Source organism: Garra rufa, chromosome 6 (assembly GCF_049309525.1).
Source record: "Garra rufa chromosome 6, GarRuf1.0, whole genome shotgun sequence".
NCBI lineage: Eukaryota > Metazoa > Chordata > Actinopteri > Cypriniformes > Cyprinidae > Garra > Garra rufa.
In genome coordinates, this window is record NC_133366.1 from 8884942 (window position 1) to 8907179 (window position 22238).

General features: G+C 34.0%; 1 protein-coding gene across 1 annotated transcript; it reads left to right on the forward strand.

The window, feature by feature from the left end:
• Positions 1–1454: 1454 nt before the first annotated feature.
• On the forward strand, positions 1455–18134 carry commd1 (copper metabolism (Murr1) domain containing 1). Its single transcript, XM_073843269.1, has 3 exons — positions 1455–1634; positions 5072–5359; positions 17672–18134. The coding sequence occupies exons 1-3, from the start codon at positions 1461–1463 to the stop codon at positions 17777–17779; spliced, it is 570 nt and encodes a 189-aa protein (XP_073699370.1). The 5' UTR covers positions 1455–1460; the 3' UTR covers positions 17780–18134.
• Positions 18135–22238: the final 4104 nt, after the last annotated feature.

A 22238-nucleotide genomic window follows, 5' to 3' on the forward strand; every position in this document is an offset into this window, starting at 1 on the left:
ACTGTCACACCAAAATCTGCTGTCCTGCATGTAATTAACAACTAAATAAAAGCGGATTTCTGCCTAATAATAGCAATGCTAGGTGTATAATACCATTTTTTAAAAATGTTAAATATTTGTAAAATCTTTTTCTTCCTCATTTAACAAGAAAGCTAAATATGCAAGTAAATAAAAATCAATTAATACTTGTAATACATTTAATTCGTTCAATGCGTTAAAAACTAGACCTGTCAAGGGGTTATTTTATTATCATTATTTCCGAATACTACTGCTAATGATAATGTTAACAATAATGATAATACTTATTTATATATTTTATGTAGTGTCATAAAAAACTAACACTTAGGTCCATAATGGATAAAAATGTCCATGTCAAAAAACTGTCATAGAAATGTTATGTATTAATATTTTTTTTCCACTTTCACTGACTTGTTTTTTTATCAGCATCTCTTCTATTCATAATTACCAAACATTCATTCATTTTCATAATTGTAATGCTTTAAAAGCTGGTTTCTTTACATAATGCTCACTGTCAGTGGGTAACACTAGCTCCAGAGCTCCCTCTGCTGAGTAACGTCTCTTCATCTTGCAAGCAATGAAATGATCAAGCCCTCAAGCACCAAATATGTATGAAATGCCTTGAAAAATATGAAAAAGTGCAATCAAGAATTAAGATTTGTGTTTAGGTGAAAAAGAAAAATTACTCAAAGCTCATTAACCTTCTTTGACCTTATTCATAGTTTTCACAAGGTCCTATGACCCTGCCAAGGGTGTGATTTATACATGGAGTGGGATTTTTGATTGCCAGCACAATATAATTTCTTTCAAACTAATCACACACATACAATTTTCAGTAAACACATGCAAACCACACTCTGACATCCTTACCAACATACCCACACAATTATAGCTGCATTATTTTCCAAATGACTCTATAAAAGACTATAATATGCATAATCAGAAAACACGAAAAAAGTATTTCTTTTATATGCCAAATTTAAAAAAAAAAAAAAATGGCACAATCTAGTAAAAAATGGTGAAAATTTAAAGCCTTGCTGATAGAATGAATGCCTATTAGCAAATATTGCATTATTGTATAGTCATATGGCCCTGGGTTAAAAATAATTGCAGTTTTAATGGGTTTCAATGTGGACATTTTTGTCCTTAAGGTCCTGAGTGTAAGTATTTTTTGTATGGAAGGTAAAAATTATTTTTTGGAAGGAAATGAGGGTGAAATATTAAAATTTCAAAAACAACGAAAAATACACACCTGAGCCAACATTTATGCAGTTGGCATTAACACAGGCACACGTATAACTAAAAACAAAACTGAAATGGACAAAAATGTCCATAAGGTCGCACACAGGTCGCACAAGGGTTAAAAGACCGGAAGTGGACGCGCAGTAAAGGAAGGCGCGATGCGCGTGACGCGGATCACATGACTCCTGTCAACATCCAATATGGCTGACACGGACAGCCAGAGATGTGTAAGCGCGTTATTGAACGGAATCACGCAGAGGCTTTATTACGGCAACACCGAAATCACGGAGGAGTTTCTGAAGAATGAGCTCTACGCGGAGATGACGCAGGACGAGTTCCGCTCACTTCATGACAAGATGAGGTCGCTTCTGAAGGTGCTTTCTCCTCTACCGCTGCTCTCTAAAGCAGTTTCACATGACAACAAGGACAATTACCGCTGTTTCTGCAGTAAAATACATGCTGAAGCATTTTATAGAGGTCTTTCATTGTTTACTAAACTAAATGCAGATGTAGGCTGCACTGTTATCTGTCTGCCACTAGAGACCAGCAGATTTCTTAGCTGTCAATCATTCCATATCGCTAAATTTTATGTGGGTCAGTGGGTGATAACAATGTAATTTACTACTTTGCAAAATGTCGAGCATTATAAAATGTATCATTTTTAACCTGTATTTTATAATATACCCTGTGTTTTTATGTTTTTTTTTTTATTAATTGCAAAATACACGACATTGAAACTATAACAGATATAATAACATCGAAATAAACTACCAGTCAAAAGTTTTTGAACAGTAAGATTTTAATGTTTTTTTAAAGAAGGCTCTTCCGTCCCTAAGCCTGCTTTTTTGATCCAAAGTACAGCGAAAACAGTACAATTTTGAAAAAAAAAAAAAAAAAAAAAGTTACACATAGGTGCAAAATGCAGGGATGTGATTTTTCCGGATTAATCCGGAATTCCGGATTTTTCGACCTGAAAATGTGACCTATGTCACGTATTTGCGACCGTTCGCAAATGGCGGATGGCGAAGTATTCCGGACTGTAAGATGCGTCCATGCGGACCGTGAAAGCTTTTGACATAATAATTAAAAAAAAAATGCCAAACGCTATTTCTAATAAATACATTTATATCAAGCACACTAGGGTCAGCGTTTGGGTGCAATCTTCCGTGCAGTGAGGAGAGGAGAGATCGGCAGACAGATGTAGCTTTCAGTTAGTGAAAAACGTTGATGGAAAATGCATTATTTTGGGATTACGTCGCAAAATATTGTAAATATATCTTTTTATACTGTATTTTTATACATATTTATATTTTAAACCACGACGGTGAGCCAATGGATATCACACAAGCAACGTGAAAACTGCACAAGTTAAAGTGAAAGTAAAAACAGCGCTTTCAGCATCTAATGCACATTCTCTAAGAGACAATGATAGACGAATATACTTCATATGCTGATATTAATTTACTTCCCTAATATTTCTCTTGTGCAAAATAAAAAGAAACGTATTTTGTGTAGGCTAAGGGTTTTTGAAAGTCGCTTCTTGAAATAAAGCTCTTAATTTTTATTGATGACTGTAGTGTTATTAGGGGTTAAGAAAGACTTAATTATGATTTCAGGTGGACTTAAATGTGGGGACTGAAAGGCAAGAATTGCGATGGAACTTTATAAGGTTATCCCTTGAATAAATATGAGCGCTGCGCGTTTCAAAGTCATCTGCGGCGCTGCTTTGTGTAACATTCTAATAGCGCCTCCTGCTGGAAGAGAATGATCTGACATTTTTAATCAGCTCGTACCTCTACTGTTGTCAAAAAGACCAATGTAAACAAATCAGTCCATGGTTTTAAGCACCAAACACGTAGAGTTGTAAATGTTATCTGATGGATAGACAAGATCATGTGTTATACAAATTTAAACAATTAAGGCAATAAAATATATGTTAATTAATATAATACTTGTATTAGTATATTTTCCTGCTTTTTTGTCCTTAGTCAATCACATGCCTGAAAATGGACAATAATGTCTATGTCCAAAAATTAACCAGCACCTGTTCTATCCATAGAAACATTCATTAATTTTCAGAATTGTAACCGTTTAAATGCTGTTTTGTTTACGTAATGCCACAGTTTTGTTTTTGTTTTGTTTTTATGAAAAATTAAAAATAGTTGTAATTTCCATATACTAAACGCAATTATTTTTTCGTTGCTTATTAGATTCTTGGGTGTGTCAGTGAAGAACAACAACATTCATTTTGAGGCATTTATATGTTTTATGTAGTGTTAGATAAAAAAAAAAAAAAAAAAAAAAAAAAAAAATATATATATATATATATATATATATATATATACACACACACACACACACACATCATTTTTAGAAGAGACTTCTTAAAAGACATTAAAAACATTTGACTGGTAGTTTGTTTATATTTAAATAAAATAAAGATACAATTATCTAGATTTATTTTCCAATCAACCTTAAGTCTTTAGCAAATAGAATTATATGTATGTAGTTGTTTATTTTCAATACATTTAATCAGTAAACACAATGAACAGTCAATAAACAAATAATTAAGCCATAAATTACTTGTTTTTCTTTTATGTATGTGGATATGTACTTTTTTCAAAATACGCTGCCCTCCTAAAGTTTGGAAACACCCCTGGCAAAGTGTGGTTTTGGATGATATCAGCATAGTGTGAATCATCTTTGGGCAATCTTTCAGGAGGCTTGGAGTAATATATCAAGTTAATATTTGAATAAACTGACAGCTCGGATGCCCAAATTATGCAGAGCTGTAATAGCTGCTAATGGTGGATATTTTGATGAATCGGATATATATTTTTATTTATTTAACCTTTATTTAACCAGAAAAAGCTCTCTGAGATTAAAAATCTCTTTTACAGGAGTGTCCTGTAAATATAAACTGTTTATGTAATAAAATATGTTTTCATAGTTTATGTTGTCCTTATCAGTGCAAAATTATCACAAATAAAAAGGATTCATGCCAATATTGTCTACTGACTTTTCTAGGGTGTTTCAAGACTTTTGGAGGGCAGTGTATATAAACATCTTTGTTATCAAAAGTTATATCAAAATACAACAGTATAGTGTTATTTTTGTATCACTGAGATACTATTTTATTAATGTTTTGAATTTATATTTTTGTCAACGTTATATTTTTTTCTGTTTTCGTTGTAATTTTAGTTTTATTTGTTTAAAAATATTTGATTTATTAATATTTGTAATAATTTTTTATTTTATTTAAATTTTTATTGTAGTCTCATTGTAATTTTGTTGTTTGTTTTTGTCATTTTTGTTATAAAAACGTACTGTTTTTAATCTTTTTATTTCAGTTTTAATTTTAGTTATTTGGAAACAATTTACAATAAGGTTCATTAGTTAACATTTGTTACTCTATTGCTCGTAGTTAATATTATTTTAAGCATTTACTGATGCATGATTAAAATCAAAGGTTGTGTTTGTTAACATTACTTAATGTACTGAACTAACAATGAACTAACAACGAACAACTGTATTTTTATTAACTAAAATAAATAAATAGTGTAATAAATGTTCACTGTTTTTAAATGTTAGTTAATACATTAACTAATGTTAACAAATGACACCTTATTGTAAAGTGTTACCAGTTATTTTAATACGTCAAGTTAAACTAAATGAAAATGTGAAATACTGCCTTGGGGATACATTTATTGATTTATTTATATATAATTATCTATAATAACCGTGCTACAGCAGAATCCAGTTCGTCCCGTCTCCTAAAACCCTTGATCTCATATTTCTTTCTTTCCGTCAGTCCATTGCATCAGCAGACATGGATCAGGCGCAGCTGGAAGCGTTCCTCACGGCGCAGACGCGTAAGCAGGGTGGCGGCGGGGTGACTCCGGAGCAGGCGGCCGCTCTGGCGCGCTTCTGGAAGGCCCACCGGACGCGGGTGCGAGAGAGTCTGCTGGCTCAGAGTCGCTGGGAACCCGGCCTCAGGGGCCTGAAGTGGAGGGTGGACCTACACACATCGGCCAGCAGGGGGCAGGTGTCCAACAGTCCTGTGGCTCTGGTGGAGTTAGAGCTCGGCCGCAATGGAGAGGTGAGAACTGAATGAATTCTTTGAAATTTAAGGGTGGATCTTCATTTGAAGTGTTTTGAAAAGCACAAAAGACTTTTTTTAGTGTTCAACTCTGGTGTTTGACTTTTGCGTGTCTTTGCCTGTTTAAAGCAGGGAAGTGTGTGTGCACCTTGTTAGATCGCTGTCTCCATGCCTAGACAATTAGGATCCAGCCCCGGATGCCAGATCCCATCAGAAAATATCAGTTTGTCCGTTAGCAGAACAACTCTTCAGCAGAGTAGTCTAATATACCCAAAACACTATTAACTTTCAGCCAAGAAGTTGACTGAGAAAAAAAACTGTGAAAGTGAAGAGCATAAGCAGAAGACAAAGTGATGATGTTACAAAAGGAGCAGAGTTTATTGAATAGTCTTAGGCCCTGTTTACACTGTCAGTTAAATGTGACCCAATTCCGATTTTTTTGCTCATATGTGACCCTGGACCACAAAACCAGTCTTAAGTCGCTGGGGTATATTTGTAGCAATAGCCAAAAATACATTGCATGGATCAAAATTTTGATTTTTCTTTTATGCCAAAAATCATTAGGAAATTAAGTAAAGTTCATGTTCCATGAAGATTTTTTGTAAAATTCCTACTGTAAACATATCAAAATGTAATTTTTGATTTGTAATATGCATTGTTAAGAACCTAATTTGGACAACTTTAAAGGTGATTTTCTCAGGCTTTTTGATTTTTTTGCATCCTCAGATTTCTGATTTCAAATAGATGTATCTCAGTCAAATATTGTCCTATCCTAACAAACCATACATCAATAGAAAGCTTATTTATTGAGCTTTCATATGATGTATACATCTCAGTTTTGTCAAATTTAACCTTATGACTGGTTTTGTGGTCCAGGGTCACATATGTTACACAGATGGGATCTGTTCTATGACAGTGTAAACAAGTAAAAAACGCATGCATTCGGATATTTCAAGATCAGTTTCAGGCCTCATTCATATGTGGAAATAAATCAGATATAAATCTGATATGTGCCAATGCGACTAACTCATTAATGTTAATCTAACAATAAAAGAAAAGAGGGAATCACTCGCTGCACTTCTTTAAACTGCTTTTGTAGTTTTAAAAATATTTATTTGTAATAAATAAATTTAAGTATTTGTTTTTCGCACATGAGTGCTTTCGTTTAAATGTAAAATGATAAAGGTAATGCATTATTTTTTTCCTTCTAGGCTATTTGTTATACTGTTTTTACGCAAATGTTCTTATTTATAATAGCAAAAATAAATAAATAAAAATATGTATTGTGATTATTAATATAGTAATTATTAATAAGAAAAGAACTGGAGGAAAACTTTAACCTTTCTCATAATCAACTTTGCTGACTCTATCGACTTCAAAGGGGTGTAGTGTAGTCCAACAAATCATGCATCATTTAAAAAAAAAATGTGTTAATTGTGACTCGTTTGATCAGCGCTGTTCACATATTATTCTCAGGAGGAAGCACGTGTGAAGGTGGTAAACGACAACAATGCATGTGTGATGTTTAAAATGGTATGGCATGTGTAAACGCATGAATCAGATATGGGTCACAATTGAAAGAACGTGTAAACGGACAGCCAAAAAAATTGGATATAGGCAACAAATCAGAATTGGGTGTAAACGAGGCCTTAGTTGCGTATGTCTCAATGCTCAGACATTATCTAAAGAATGCAAATCAAATTATTGTTATACCAAATTGCTTCAAAACATCATCCCATAAACCTTGAAACCACACAGTCATAAGACCAAACAACTATGGAAAAAAAATATTTAAAAAAACAACAAAAATAATTTAACATAATATAAATGACTAATTAATAAGTGAAATGGATATATAAATGACTATAATGATTATTATAAATGATTACATGAATAAATGGAATACTAAAATGATAAATGATTAAATGTAATGAAGAATAATTAAAAAAAAAAAAAAAAATATATATATATATATATATATATATATATACATATTACATTATATATTAGTACATATACAACACAAATGTGTGGTTGCTCTCTTTAAGCTCATTTGAGGATTCTCAGGTCCTTCAACCTATGAGTGATTTCTTTACACAGACTCTTGGGAAATGTGGGTACTCTGTCTAAATACAAAGAGTAAATGGCACACACCTACGCTGCATATGTGCGGACATGTCATGAAAAATTAAGTAACGCCCCTCTGTGTGGTTTTATTTCACATTTGGCAGGAGTTGTGACATGTTGGGTGATTACTGACAGATGTATGAAGAGAAAACTATGTGTTGCTTTTTTTAGTGGAAATCTGTTTAGATGAAATATCAAGAGAAATTCAAGAGAAAACTGAAACTTAAAACCATTAAAGAAAAAAAAATTAATTCTTTAAAATAAAAGAAATGTTAATTGAAATATAAAAAAATATACTTGATGTACTAAAAAAAAGCAAATAACAAATAATGTAGATGCAAAATGACAAAACAACAGAATTACTAAAACTTAAACAAAAATTAAAACAAATTATAAAAATAAAAATTGTTTGAAAATATTAATAAAACTGAAATAGTGTCTAAATTATGCAAAAAATAACCCTTGAAATGATTTTTTATTAGATTAGCTTTTTCCCCATGATCTTTTAGCAAATAATTCATATCAATTGCATGGCATATTATTGCATGTGCATTAACTACCTGCCAGACAAGTATTGCAAGTACCTCTGAACTCTTGCAAACCCTTGTTTGTAACTCTTGTATCAAATACAGGGCTCAGAAAGATTTCTTACCAGTTGTGCAGTTGCTAAATTCTATACTCTTGACGATTGACAGTGGTTTTGAATAATCTTCTGCACACCTGGCAGATAAGTGTTGCATAAATATACTCAGATATTCAGTATAATGCAAACTAAGCTCTTGTGTGGAAAAAATGCAAATTGCAAGTGAAATGTAAAATGAGAAATGAGAAATTTTACTGCCAAAAACGATTTCTTTCTAGCCATCTGTCCATCCATCCATCTATCTATCTATCTATTTATCTATATATCTATCTATATATCTATTTATCTATCTATTGCATGCAATCTTCTGGAACTGCAAGTAGTTCTGCTTTCAGTTCAGTTTCCTAAAACTACATTTGAAATGAATAGAAAGCATAAATTAATAATTATGGAAAGATGTAAGTGCGGTAAAACACGCTTTGAAAATGTATTTCCCGCCACCTTGGTTTGATTGTTGATTTATAATGATTTTATTATTATTTGTAAAAAATAATTTATTATTCAATTATAATTATTTATGATTACTTTATACAGTCATTAACTTTAAATAATTTAGCAGTCATTTGTATTTGTCACTATTACAGATTATGTGTTTTCCTTGCATATTTGCGTAGTATAAATTTAAATATTTGTTATTTACAGAAACACACTCAGCTTTTCTATAATCAAAATATGTAGTAGTGGCGGCATTATTATACTTAAAATTAGGGCTGTCAGTAGTGATTATTTTGGAAACTGAGTAATTTGTCGATTATTCTGTTGATTAATCGAGTAATTAGATTTTTTTGGAGGATATAATAATAGACCTAAGCAAACAATAATGACTTAAAATACATGTATGATCAAAAGCAAGTAATCGAATGACTTTATTGAACAAAACTGTAAAATAAATAATGTATTATAAACAATAGAACTAATGTTTGTTATGCATTACAACAAATGACTGCAGAGGGCGCCAACGGCCTGATGATGGTTTTTAGACTTTAATGCATGATCTAATCCTTTTAACATTTAATAAAAAATGTCCACTTAATCTTTAATATTTGGTTACTTCTTTATGACAGAAATGCTATAGCCACTGTAATTTCTTGAATATGTGGACATCAAACGTGTAAACTGGGTTTAAACTTTTATTTTGAAATTGCAATAAAGAGTTAGCATATTGAGAAAGATACTAACGTATTCTCCTGTGTTTGCATAGGTTTCTAAATGATTTACCTTACAAATCTGGTGACATGGCGGATGTTGCGTTACCAGAAAAATGTTATAATAAACACAAACTCACAGCCTTATGATAGAGTTTGATATGCTCCACACAAGTAAATGATAACAGTTAGTGTGGACTGTGAACGCAGTTGCATATATTAAACCTGCATCACATATATTTATTTATTTGAGAGCTACCATCTGTGAATTCACAATAGCTTTATGCTTTATTATGACTTAGATGGGTTTAATATATCATGCAGCCTTGGAAAATGTTCTAATAATGCCTTTCATGGATTCTCATCCATGGAATGTGCCATTATATGTATTTTGCCAGTTACTCAACATGGGCAAAATGCACTCCGAGATTTTTAAAATTGAGTGCTTGAATTGAATCGAGGAATTGTGACAGCTTCTGAAATATGTTCCTGAAATATTGATATCAATATGTGCATGAGGTTGTAAGCTCTAACCCATGTTTTTATGTCTTGTGATATCAAGAGGTCTAGGTTACAGGACACAGAGACCCATTAGCAACATTAACCGTCATTATTCTGCCATTAAGTCTTTCCGCTTATCATCAGCTCTTCCTATGAAGATCAATTTGCAGATTTGAGGTGCTCATCTGTAGTATCTGCTGTATGTTATTGTTTCACTTCGATGAAACAATGACAGCCTCCTTTTTATTGTACGACTGTAGTTTTTGTAAATGCACATTTAGTGCTGTAATACGAGCCTCCTCTGCACTGTAAGTGGCTTTCAGCCTATTTGTTTGTCTGTGTGAGTGCTCTGATTGTTTCGTATCCTCTGTCCAGTGTGCAGAGGGATGCATTAAACATTGTATGATTCACGCTTGGAAAATAGAGGACTGTAGGGTATTTAATTGTCTTCAGAGCAGCAGGAGAGCAGAAAAGTCTCTCTTCACAGGTGCAATGAAGCTGAAATGAGGAGATTGATTCTGCATTCAGGGTCACGAGATCAATTACTGCAGGATAAAACCACACATCATTTCAGATAGTGCCGTGTTTGTGTTAGACAGAAGAGAAGAGACCGCAGCATATGGTTGTCATTCATGCATTAGAATGCTAATAATACGAGTGAAAATTGCATTTGCTTACTGAAATGGCTTCTTACATTTTCAGGACAGACCTGTTGTCTAGTAGACCCTTCTCTGAAGATTTCAGAAAATGCTGCTATTTTTAGTTCTGCACTCTGTGCTTGCAGCCCTCATCAGTTAATTAAATTTGAAAGATAAATTTGCGCCTTAATAAGGCTTATTTATTAAATATCATGTCAATTGTGATGAGCCTTTCCATTGTTTTTATATTTATTTGAGTCACTGTCGTTGTGGACACAGGTGAAGTGATATGAATATTGTGCATACAAAGGCACTTTTGGCAGCAGTTAAACAGAACATTCTGTGAGTCACACCTGTTATTAAATGCACAAATATAGCATAGTTTACTACTATTTATTATTTTATTTTTTTTAGGATTCTGGCATTTTTTTTATGTGCTTTTATTTGAATCAGAATGCATGAAACTGTTGCAGAAGCAGTGCATTTTCATTACAATCCAAATGTACATGTTACATGTAGCATTTTAGGAGTTTTTGATGTAAATTAGATTGTATGATTTTTAAAATTTAAAGCAAAAGCAATATGGTCTGACCTTAACTTTGTGAAATTGTAATACATAAAACATAACAGGGCTCTACAGTGCAAACTAAGATGAGTGACAGCTTTTAATAATTTTTAAGGGAGTTTGTAAATGAGATTTTGATTTAATACGGCAATTAAATAAACAAGAAGTTGTTATTAAGTTACGTAAATTGTCTGAATATAACACTATTTCCTGATTTTGCTCTGTTTCGTCGTCAAAAGTAGTCTGAAACAAGTCACAACTGAGCCGCTGTACATCTCCATTCAAACAGCGGTGTTTTGTTTATGAAAGAATGTGCTTTTTAAACGAATCTAGTGAAATGATTGAATTTTCCATTCATAAAGACAGTCACTTGCTTTAATTCCCGAATTAACCAGCTGTTATGCTAATCAATCGAATGAATTCTATGATTCAGTAATTAAATCAGTGTCTTGCCGCCGCCTGCTGGCAGATCTTTTCAGTTATTTAAATCTTTAATATTTCTGTATTCAAAATTTTATATTTAAAACATTCATCTCAACATGAATTTATGAATTTGATTTCACTCATGCAACCTCTGAGCCCCATTTAACATATGAAAAGGTAAAAACAAAACAGAATTCCCCTGTAACTCACTTTAAGGAGTCAAATTTCACCTTGTAATGGGAAGGGTAATTTTTTGATTATTGTTTAGAATGTGCTCCTGAAATTTTGAATGAATGAATGAATGATGCATTTGTATAGCGCTTTCATGTGTATTTCCGTACACCCAAAGCGCTTTACAATCATATGGGGGATCTCTCCTCAACCACCACCAGTGTGCAGCATCCACTTGGATGATGTGTCGGCAGCCACAGTACAACGGCGCCGGTGCGCTCACCACACACCAGCTACAGGTGGAGAGGAGAGAGTAATATAACCAATTTTTAATGGAAGGGGATTATTAGGAGGCCATGATTGACTAGGGCCAGTGGAGGGAATTTGGCCAGGACACCGGGGTTACACCCCTACTCTTTACGAGAAGTGCCATGGGATGTTTTGTGACCACAGAGAGTCAAGACCTCGGGTTAACGTCTCATCCGAAGGACGGTGCTTTTTACAGTATAGTGTCCCCATCACTATACTGGGGCATTAGGACCCACATAGACCACAGGGTGAGCACCCCCTGCTGGCCTCACTAACACCTCTTCCAACAGCAACCTAGTTTTCCCAGGAGGTCTCCCATCCAGGTACTGACCAGGCTCAGCCCTGCTTAGCTTCAATGAGCAACCGATCTTGGGCTGCAGGGTGATATGGCTGTGGTCAATGTGGTCAAATTTTGACACTGCTCCTAAATTAAAAAATGTAGGAGCACAAGTGAAGAAGAGGCGTAGAGCCCTGCATCACTGAATGAAAAAAAAAAAACAGCAGATGGGCTGAATGAGACACAAAATCACTCTCTGACAGCAGATGGCGCTTATGGAACAGCAGCAATACAGCTTTTCGTATTTTCTCCTCTTTGCATTCACCTTCAGCATCTCTGGCTTCTGTTAACACCCATTTACAGTTGGTTTAATTGCCCAGTTGAAGAATTAGTTATGTGTTATTAATCCATCGGTGAGAAGTGTGTGCACTTTAACAGGGATCCCTTCTCAGTTAATGATGCTTTTGCTTAGCCACTTGTACATGTATGCCAGTTTTTTAAAAATGCAAACCATTTGCATAATTCAAACTGGTTTACTGTTTGAACCAGTATATTGTTACATGGTGAAATTCAGCACAGTTACTGATCTGATCTCTGATTATACACTTTTTCTTTATTTTCGGTCAGTAATTGAAAACTGGTTACAATTCACACTAAGGTTTAATTTTCTAACATTAGTTGATGCATTGGGTATCATAAACTAACAATGAATACAACTTTTGTAGCATTTATTAACCTGGGTTAAAGTATTTATTACGCAAATCTGAAATTAATAATTAATCTGGGTTAATTTATGGGTGTATATGTGCTAATACATTTGAACATAGGAAAGTTATATGAATAAACATTAGTCAATGTATTACAAAAAAATTAAATGTTACATGTGTATATACACTATAATTCAAACAGTTGGGGTTATTGTGATTTATTTATTTCTTAACAAATTATTGATTTGGGATATGTTAAATTGATCTAATGTTACAGTAATAAAATTAATATTTCAAATATTTCTATTTCAAGTAAATGCTGTTCTTTTGAAGTTTCTTATGATCAAAGAATCATGATGAATCATGAGGGAAAAATCACAGTTTCCCCAATAATATGAATCAGCACAGCTGTTTTCAAAATTAATAATAATAATAAATGTTTCTTGAGAAATTAGCATTTCAGAATGATTTCTGAAGGATCATGTGACACTGAAGATTCATCTTTGATCACAGGAATAAATTACATTTCAAAATATATTCATATAGAAAACAGTTATTTTAAATTGTAACAATATTTCACAATATTACTCTTTGCTGTAGTTTTGAATAAATAAGTATAGTCTTGGTGGGCATCATAAGAGATTTTTTTATACTGGGTAACTAGATTATCCTTTCCTGAAGGAGACACTAGTGCAAGTCGGCAAAAAGTGTTTTTACTTTGTAGGTTAGTTTGTGAATTTGTGTGTGAAATGAAACCACTTCACGCATCTGTTGATGTCATAGTGATCTGTTTCGCCTTCTTATGTCATCTGACTCCCATTCTTATGGCTTTCTGGATCATTTTTCAAAAAAGGTTTTGACACTGTTCTTTTGCTGCTCTGTAATTACGGGAAAATGTAGTCAGCCGCTCATTATGTAAGGAGCAATTGACAATGGGCCGCTGAATTCTTAGAAAATAATGCACACCAAAGGTAGTGACGCTACACCTGGGGTGTGCATTATTTTCTTAGAATTCAACAGAGTAAAGTCAATTATTCAGCTTACACTACGGTTACCACACCTTAAAGGGATAGTTCACCCAAAAATGAAAATTTGATGTTTCTCTGCTTACTTCCAAGGGCATCCAAGATGTAGGTGAATTTATTTCTTCAGAAGAACACAAACGAAGATTTTTAACGAAAACCAGTGCAGTCTGTCAGTCATATAATGGACGTGAATGGGCACCAAACCTTTAAAAGTAAACAAAAACATGCACAGACAAATCCAAATTACACCCTTCGACTCGTGACAATACATTGATGTCCTAAGAGAAGAAACGATAGTTTTTTGCGAGAAACTGAACAGTATTTATATCTTTTTTTACCTTTGATACACAGCCACGTCCATCTGTCCTGAGCACGAGCTTGTCATCCGGTTCGTTACATGTGAACGCTCTCTGGCGTAGTATATGCAAACGCCGTAAGGGGAAATCGGTGAAAAGTCCCGGATGAGTTTGCGCAAGCAAACGTAATCTTTTAGCTTTAAATTGGTTTGAACAATCAAGATAAGCGCAAGTAATTACCATTTTGAATAGCCGCTATACCCACAATCTCTGTGCACTGTGTAAACAATGAGTGTCGTATAAATGAGACAGATCGCTTCCGGCGTTTGTGTATTCTAAGCCAGAGCGCATACTAGGGATGGCTCGATACCACAATTTTGACTTCGGTACGATACTAGGATCTAATACCTTGGTATCGATACCAAATTGATACCATAGGTAAAAAAAAAAAAAAAAAAAGGAAACAGGCAAAAATAGGTGAATTGAAAACAGTTTTATTAAACACAGTGCTTGAAACTCTATGAACAACTGTGCAAAGAAATTGTTACAAAAAAATAAATAATAAAAACTACAATTTTGATTTTAGAAGAAACAAAACTGAAGAGATCTAATTAAAATAAAGTAATCTCTTAATATATTTTCAGTCTTTATCACAAAGAAAATGTGAATGCAACCAGAATGCAACAACAACAACAAAAAAAACCCTACAGAGTAGAGGATACAGGTTGGATTGTGATTTTGGGACTGAATAAAATGGGTTCACATATACATATCTTTTCAGTCTTTATTTTTTTGCTAGCTCCTTTGATAGCTGCAGAGCGCGTTTCATCTGTGTGATCCATCGCCGTTTGTCTGTTATCACGCTTGCCGGTTTTACGCCAGTTTGCGGAACACTGCCGCATAGTGGTGAAAATCGGAACAGCGGATGAAATACCGAACTGAGCAAACTTTTGATATTGTACCGTTTAAAAAATAATAAATACCGGTATTTTCACAGTACCGGTATACCGCACATCCCTAGCGCATACACATGTAACGAGCCGGATGCTAAACTTGTGCTAATGACAGATGGACGTGGCTGTGTATCAAAGGGTAAAAATATGATATAAATACTGTTCAGTTTCTCACAAAAAACAATCGTTTCGTGTCTTAGGACATCAATGTATCGTCAGGAGTCGCAGGGTGTAATTTGGATTTGTCTGTGCATGTTTTTGTTTACTTTTAAAGGTTGGTGCCCATCTACTCACATTATTTGGCTGAAAGACTGCACCGGTTTTCCTTAAAAATCTTCGTTTGTGTTCTGCTGAGGAAACAAAGTCACCTACATATTGCATGCCCTGGGGGTAATCAGATAAACATTAAATTTTCATTTTTGGGTGAACTATACCTTTAAGACATGGATCAGATGAGATATTTCAAGACATTTGTCCAGTTTTTGTCCTTAAAATGCTATTGTGAGTAGGATTCATTTCTTTCACAGCTCATCCAGCACCTTTGTTGCTAATTCCAAAACGTCATTTTAGACCTTGTAACACTTGAGCCGTTGATAGCAAACTAATGCAGTTAATAATGAATTTTAGACAGACAGACAGAAAGAGAGAGGGAGAGAGAGATTAAGCTCCTTGGCAGCATCGTCTCTACTAATAGTGAAACTTTAAGTTCATTTTCTTCTCAAGATCATGCTGTAGTTACCTCGCTTGTGAGAAATGTCATGTAGTTTTTAGGTTGGTTAGACTATCTGACAGGATTAGCTCGGTTGAGTGATTCACGTCTATTGAGAAACCTAACGTGCAGAATTTAAAGAGAAACTCACTTTCATCTAGTAACGAAGATTTATACATATTTCAGTTTCAGCAGGCAACAGCTAATTAACATGAAAATGAACTGGGCCAAAATACAAAAAAAAAAAAAAGTTAGGGCTAGACACTTCAGGTGAATAGAGTAAAAAAAAAAAAAGTTATCACCTTACTTGCTCAGTTGATTGAGTACATTGATAATTGCAAGTAGGGCTGCACGATTAATCGCATTCGATTTTGAGCGCGATTTGGCGTAGCTTGTCAGTGATTTACATCTCTGTGTATTAATTGGCGAACGCTGAACGCACATGATTTTGAGATTTACTACTAATCAAAGTACCGGCTTCATTGACAAAACGCGCCTCACAATATCGTGCGATTAATCATGCAGCCCTACTTGCAAGCATTTTTTGTATTACAAGTTTTTAAAAATGTAAGGTTTAAATATGCAAATGAACCATTATTTTATGAAATATGCTCTAATTTGCATACATTTCTAGTACAAAAATCTGAACACCGGTTGAAGTCAGTTTCAAAATTTCTTCAAAACTTTCTGTATTTGATTATTCTTTTTTTACCAACCTCTTAAAAATTCCAGCACCAATCAATCACAAGAATGTATATACAATTACAGTTGATTAAGCATAAAGGCAGCCGTGCGGGGGCAACCGTGGAGTTGGACTTGAAACCCAAAGGTGGCAGGTTTGAGTCTCAGGTCCGGCAGGGACTGTAGGTTGGGGGAGTGAATTACCAGCGCTCTCTCCACCCTCAATACCACGACTGAGATGAGTCCCTTTAGCAAGGCACCGAACCCCCAACTGCTCCCCGGGCGCCGCAGCAATGGCTGCCCACTGCTCCGGGTGTGTGTTCATGTTGTGTGTGTTCACTACTGTGTGTGTGCACTTGGATGGGTTAAATGCAGAGCACAAATTCCTAGTATGGGTCACCATACTTGGCCTCACGTCACCTCTTTTTCTTTCCTTTCCATAAATCAATATTTTAAGCTCCTTTAAAAGCCGGTTCTGCTGGTTTGAATTGTCCACCTCCAGTTTTCACTTTGTTTTGCCTCTAGCTAACACTGTGACTTCATCACCACTAAAAGAGTCTTTAACATGAAATAAACTATGAGGGTGATCAGCATCCAGCTGGAATCAAGAATCGAATGTTAAATATGCTTTATTCCACTTTGCTTAAACAAATGGAGACAAAGTATCGATTCACAAATTTATGAGATGAAAGAATGCAGAGAGATATGAGAGATGGGAAACTAAATAGGAAAGCAGTTCAGACAATGAATAATAACACAGTTTAACATCACTATGGAAACATTTGTTCACAGAATGCTGAGCGACCAATCAGAATCAAGAATTCCAAGGAAATCTAGTGCCTTATTATCATTCAAACGATTGTTTAAAAAAAAACATTCTATTTGCAGATTCCAAATAACAAGTTTAGAATTTTGGGGATTTTTCTGATGTCATTTTTCTTTGAGTGGGAACTACATTGATGGTTTTTCCTGTATTGTGAACCTTACACCACTGTGTTGATGCAGGTTGACTCTGTTACAGGTGTGTCAGCACCATTACTAAAATTTCACACTGACACTGAGCGCAAATGTGATGTTAAAATGTTTTTAGGTCAGTTCAGGTTCACATATAAACAGTCTGTTTCTTTCTTTCTGTATTTCAGAGCTCTGAGTTTGTGTGTTTGGAGTTCGACGAGCAGAAGGTGAATCTGGTGCTGAAGAAGATGGCAGAGCTTCAGGAGAGCATCGACAGCGTCGTGCAGCGCAGCTAGAGTTCATCTGCCTTTTCATAGGTGTGTGTGTGTGAGAGAGAGAGTGAGGGAATGTGTGTTTGTTTTATATACTGTATTGTCACAAACTTATATACATCATAAATAATCATTGTCAAACCTCCAGCTTGGATATCTGTGAGTTTATTTTTTTCTTTTAATTTGTTATTTTGGCTCATACAGGATTTCAGGTGCTGTATTCAGTGTTAGTTTTATAGCATATTGTTTATTTATATTACTAAAATGTTTACTTTTGAGTATTAAAGGGGTTGTCGGATGCATAATTCACTTTTAAATGTTGTTTGAACATTAATGTGTGTTGATATGATGATAAATGATAAAAAAATTAAAAATCCACCCAGTGTCTTTTTTATCTTTAAAAGCAATATCCCCTTTTTAAAATCAGCTCATTCTCAGCTTCTTGTCGGTGTGACGACACGATAGTTGATTGACATGAGCGCCTTACCTTAGACCCGCTCTCATCGAGCTGGAACAGTCCGACTCCGATCGCCATTGTGTGACTCAGGAGCAGAGGAAGACAAGAATGTCTCAGATTGAGGTGTTCTGTTGTTGGATGTAATAATGAACATAGCAGTCGTCATTTACTCCCGACATCTGAGCATTAACATTACTTTAGTTTTTTGAAAGGAAAGTGCTGATCCCAATCTACATATGTGTCTATGTTCGTGCGAATCATTCGTGATGCAGCTTCACCCACAGCAGAAGTGAGTATAAGGGTTTTTTTATGCACCTTTGCAAATGGCCTTTCTTAATAATGTGCTTGTTAGCAAGTTTCGCCACTAAACACGGCTAAATGCGGCTAAAGTAAACATTACAGCTCATCATCCCACGGCAGAGAAGGGCGGGGCGAGCAGAGATCATTAGCATTTAAAGGAAAATGAAATGGATGGAATAGAGAATAGCTCACTCCAAAAAAGGGCTGATTTTGACAAGGTAAAAAGAGTGTTTTTTACACAACCATTGAGAAATTTTAACCAAAGTATGGCAGACTTCTCATTAAGACCCTAAAGAATCATATCAACTTGTGGAAAATGGGCATCCGATGACCCATTAAAAGAAAAGCCCATTCAATATGCAGTTGAGTTTGTTTCTTTATCAGATTTGGAGAAATGTAGCATTACATCTCTTTCTCACCAACAAATCATCTGCAGTGAATGGGTGCCGTCAATTTAAGAGTCCAAACAGCTGATAAAAAGCTGCATGTTTGGAAGAAACAAATCCATCATTAAGGTGTTTTAATTTTTAAACTATCGCTTCATAATCCATCAAAATCATCAAAATCCAATAATAGGTTTGTTAGGAAATATGCTTGATCTATGCATATTTCTCTCCTGGTTCAGACCAGATGACTTTTTCTCTGAAGAAAGCAATACTATGGATCAAGGACTAGAGGATTTGTTTCTTACAAACGTACAGCTTTTATTGCAATGTTTTTATGAGCTGTTTAGACTCTCATTCTGATGGCACCCATTCACTGCAGAGGATCTATTGCTGAGCAAGTGATGTATTTACATTTCTCCAAATCTGTTCTCATGAAGAAACAAACTCATCTACATCAAGGCTGGCCTGAGGGTGAGATCATTTTCAGCAAAGTTTCATTTTTAGGTGAACTGTGTCTTTAAGTGAACACTGCTTTTACTCTAATAAATTATCTATGTAAATATATACGAAAATACACTACCGTTCAACAGTTTGGGATCAGTAAGACTTGTAATAGTCTTTAAAGAAGTCTCTTATGCTCATTGAGGCTGCATTTATTTGATTAAAAATACAGAAAAAAACAGTAATATTGCTAAATGTTTTTACAATATAAAATCATGTTTTTTATTTTAACATACTTTAAAATAGAATTTATTCCTGTGATGAAAAGTTGAATTTTTATCAGCTGTTACTCTAGTCTTAAGTGTCACATGATTCTTCAGAAATCGTTCTAATATGCTGATTTATTATTAGAATGATCAATGTTGGATAATATCAACAGTTGTGCTGCCAAATATTTTTTGGAACCTGTGATTTTTTTTTTTTTTTTTTTTTTTCAGGTTTCTTTTATGAATAACAAGTTTACTTGTTGAACTTGCTTGGCTAACGCCCTACCAGTTTTCAGTCCTTGAAGATTTATTTACTGCATTTAAAATCACTTCACAGGGTTAATAGTGTTTTTATGTGGTCACTAAGTAACTAAATTAAGTAGTAATTGTATAAATAAGGAGCAGTGGCAGTGCAGGTGACTAAATGACCTGACGTGGCCCTGGAAATCTGCTTAATGCGTGTGAGTTAATGTTTATTTTGTGTACCAAATGATTTGCTGTTCTAAGAACTGCAGAGATACTAATATCATAATCCACCTTTATCACTGCTGTGTTTTTGAGCAAAGGTCATCATTCTGAAAGTCAAAGTTATTTTAAGAACAGATAAGCTCACTGTTCCCATATGTTAAAAAGCATAAATGACTTATTGTTGGGGTCAAAAATGTCACAAATGTCATGTCTTTGTAGTATTTTTTTTAAATAATTTTTTAATTGGATTTTTAAAAAAGAAAAAGATTAGATTTCTATTTTACCTATTTTTTAACAGAACGGCATGCATGAAATGTTTGTATTTTAAATTTTATGTCACATATTTAATTTTGCTATTCATCAATTATTTAAAAAATATCACTCTAATAATAAATAAAAATAATAAAAAATAATACAATTATAAAATAAACAATCCTAAAAGGTGATGGTCAACATTCACCGTCTTTTTGAGTTTATTTTTAACATTTTTTTTTTTTGGATGCTATTTTGCACCTTTTGTGATTTATTTGTCTTTCCTGTATCACATTTAGTGTCTGTCTTTGTTTGGAGACTCCGTATTTACTAATGGATTGTGATGCCACCCATCCTGTTTAAAAATTTAAAACAAGTTTACACCATCTACCCATCAGGGGAACAGGTTGAGACGTGTCTGTTGTCTCACAGGTGTGAATATCTGGATGTGGACCAGATGATGATTGATGTGTGTTTTTCATAGACCAAATACATCAGTGTGCTTTTTGTTCCAGCTGGAGCTCAAACAGATGGTTCTCGTTTTGTCATTTTTAACAAATGTGTGGTTTGAGACCTGGTGGATGTCATATTAATTATTCAGATGAGAAAACAATGGGTGTGACTGCCGCTTTGAAAACCATCATATGAGGTTACAATTGATGAGTGCACATGAGGCCTTATAAACCGTCTGCATAAAATGAATGTGAATGTGTTGCTAACTAATGGTCATGTTGAAATAATGAGTCATTTGTTCATTTTACTAGGCTGATACTGACTGAACCAACTGTTAATGCTGGTGTCTTGGTGTTATTGTGCTGAATAGAATAGAATATTGTTTAAAAATATTTAATGAATAAAAAGAGTAAAGTTTTATCAAAATGTCTGTAGTGCAAATAAGTGCCTACAGTTAAAGTCTTATTTTATTTTACCAAAATAAGAGGAATCATCCAAAATGCATGTCAATTTTATTTAGTACTGTCCTGAATAAGATATTTCACATAAAAGACGTTTACATATAGTCCACAAAAGAAAATAATAGTTAAATATAAATAAAAATAATAAAAATGACCCTGTTCGAACGTTGACATTGATTCTGAATACTGTGTTATCCACATATACCTGAATTATCCACAGCTTTTTTTTTTTTTTTTTGTAATAGTTGTTCATGAGTCCCTTGTTTGTCCCGAACAGTTAAACTGCCTGCTCTTCTTCAGAAAAAATCCCTCAGGTCCCACAAATTCTTTGGTTTTTCAGCACTTTTGTGTATTTGAATCCTTTCCAACAATGACTGTATGAATTTACGATGAATCTTTTCACACTGAGGACAACTGAGGGATGAATGTGCAACTATTACAGAACTGCATGGTCCAGAAGGAATAACAATGCATTTAGAGCCAGGGGTGAAAACTTTTGAACAGAATGAAGATGTGTACATTTTACTTATTCTACCTAAATATCTTTTTTTATTTTTTATTTTTTTTATTTAATACTGACCTTCAGAGGCTACAGAGTTTACCAGAAGACAAAATAAGTTGAATTTACTCTGATCAAATTTTTATTGTATCTCTAAATACTCTTAATGCATTGGTTTTCCTTCAGGAGCATAAGTGTTTGAACCTTCTGTTATAGCTGCATATGAGTCCCTCAGTTGTCCTCAGTGTGAAAAGATGGATCTCAAAATCATACAGTCATTGTTGGAAAGGGTTCAAATACACAAAAATGCTGAAAAACCAAAGAATTTGTCAGACCTGAAGAATTTTTCTAAAAAAAACAGCAGGCAGTTTAACTGTTCAGGACAAACAAAAGACAACCAAAAAAATTTTTTGGGAGGAATCAAATGTATGAAATCAAGCAAATTGATATATCAAATATATATATTATATTTTATATATATATATATATATGTTATATTT

What these genes read in the sequence shown, in the direction of transcription:
- commd1 (XM_073843269.1), top strand. Translation starts at nt 1,461, where the DNA reads ATGGCTGACACGGACAGCCAGAGATGTGTAAGCGCGTTATTGAACGGA. An exon ending in AGATGAGGTCGCTTCTGAAG is followed by an intron (nt 1,635 to 5,071) that starts GTGCTTTCTCCT and finishes TCTTTCCGTCAG; the next exon opens with TCCATTGCATCAGCAGACAT. An exon ending in AGCTCGGCCGCAATGGAGAG is followed by an intron (nt 5,360 to 17,671) that starts GTGAGAACTGAA and finishes TCTGTATTTCAG; the next exon opens with AGCTCTGAGTTTGTGTGTTT.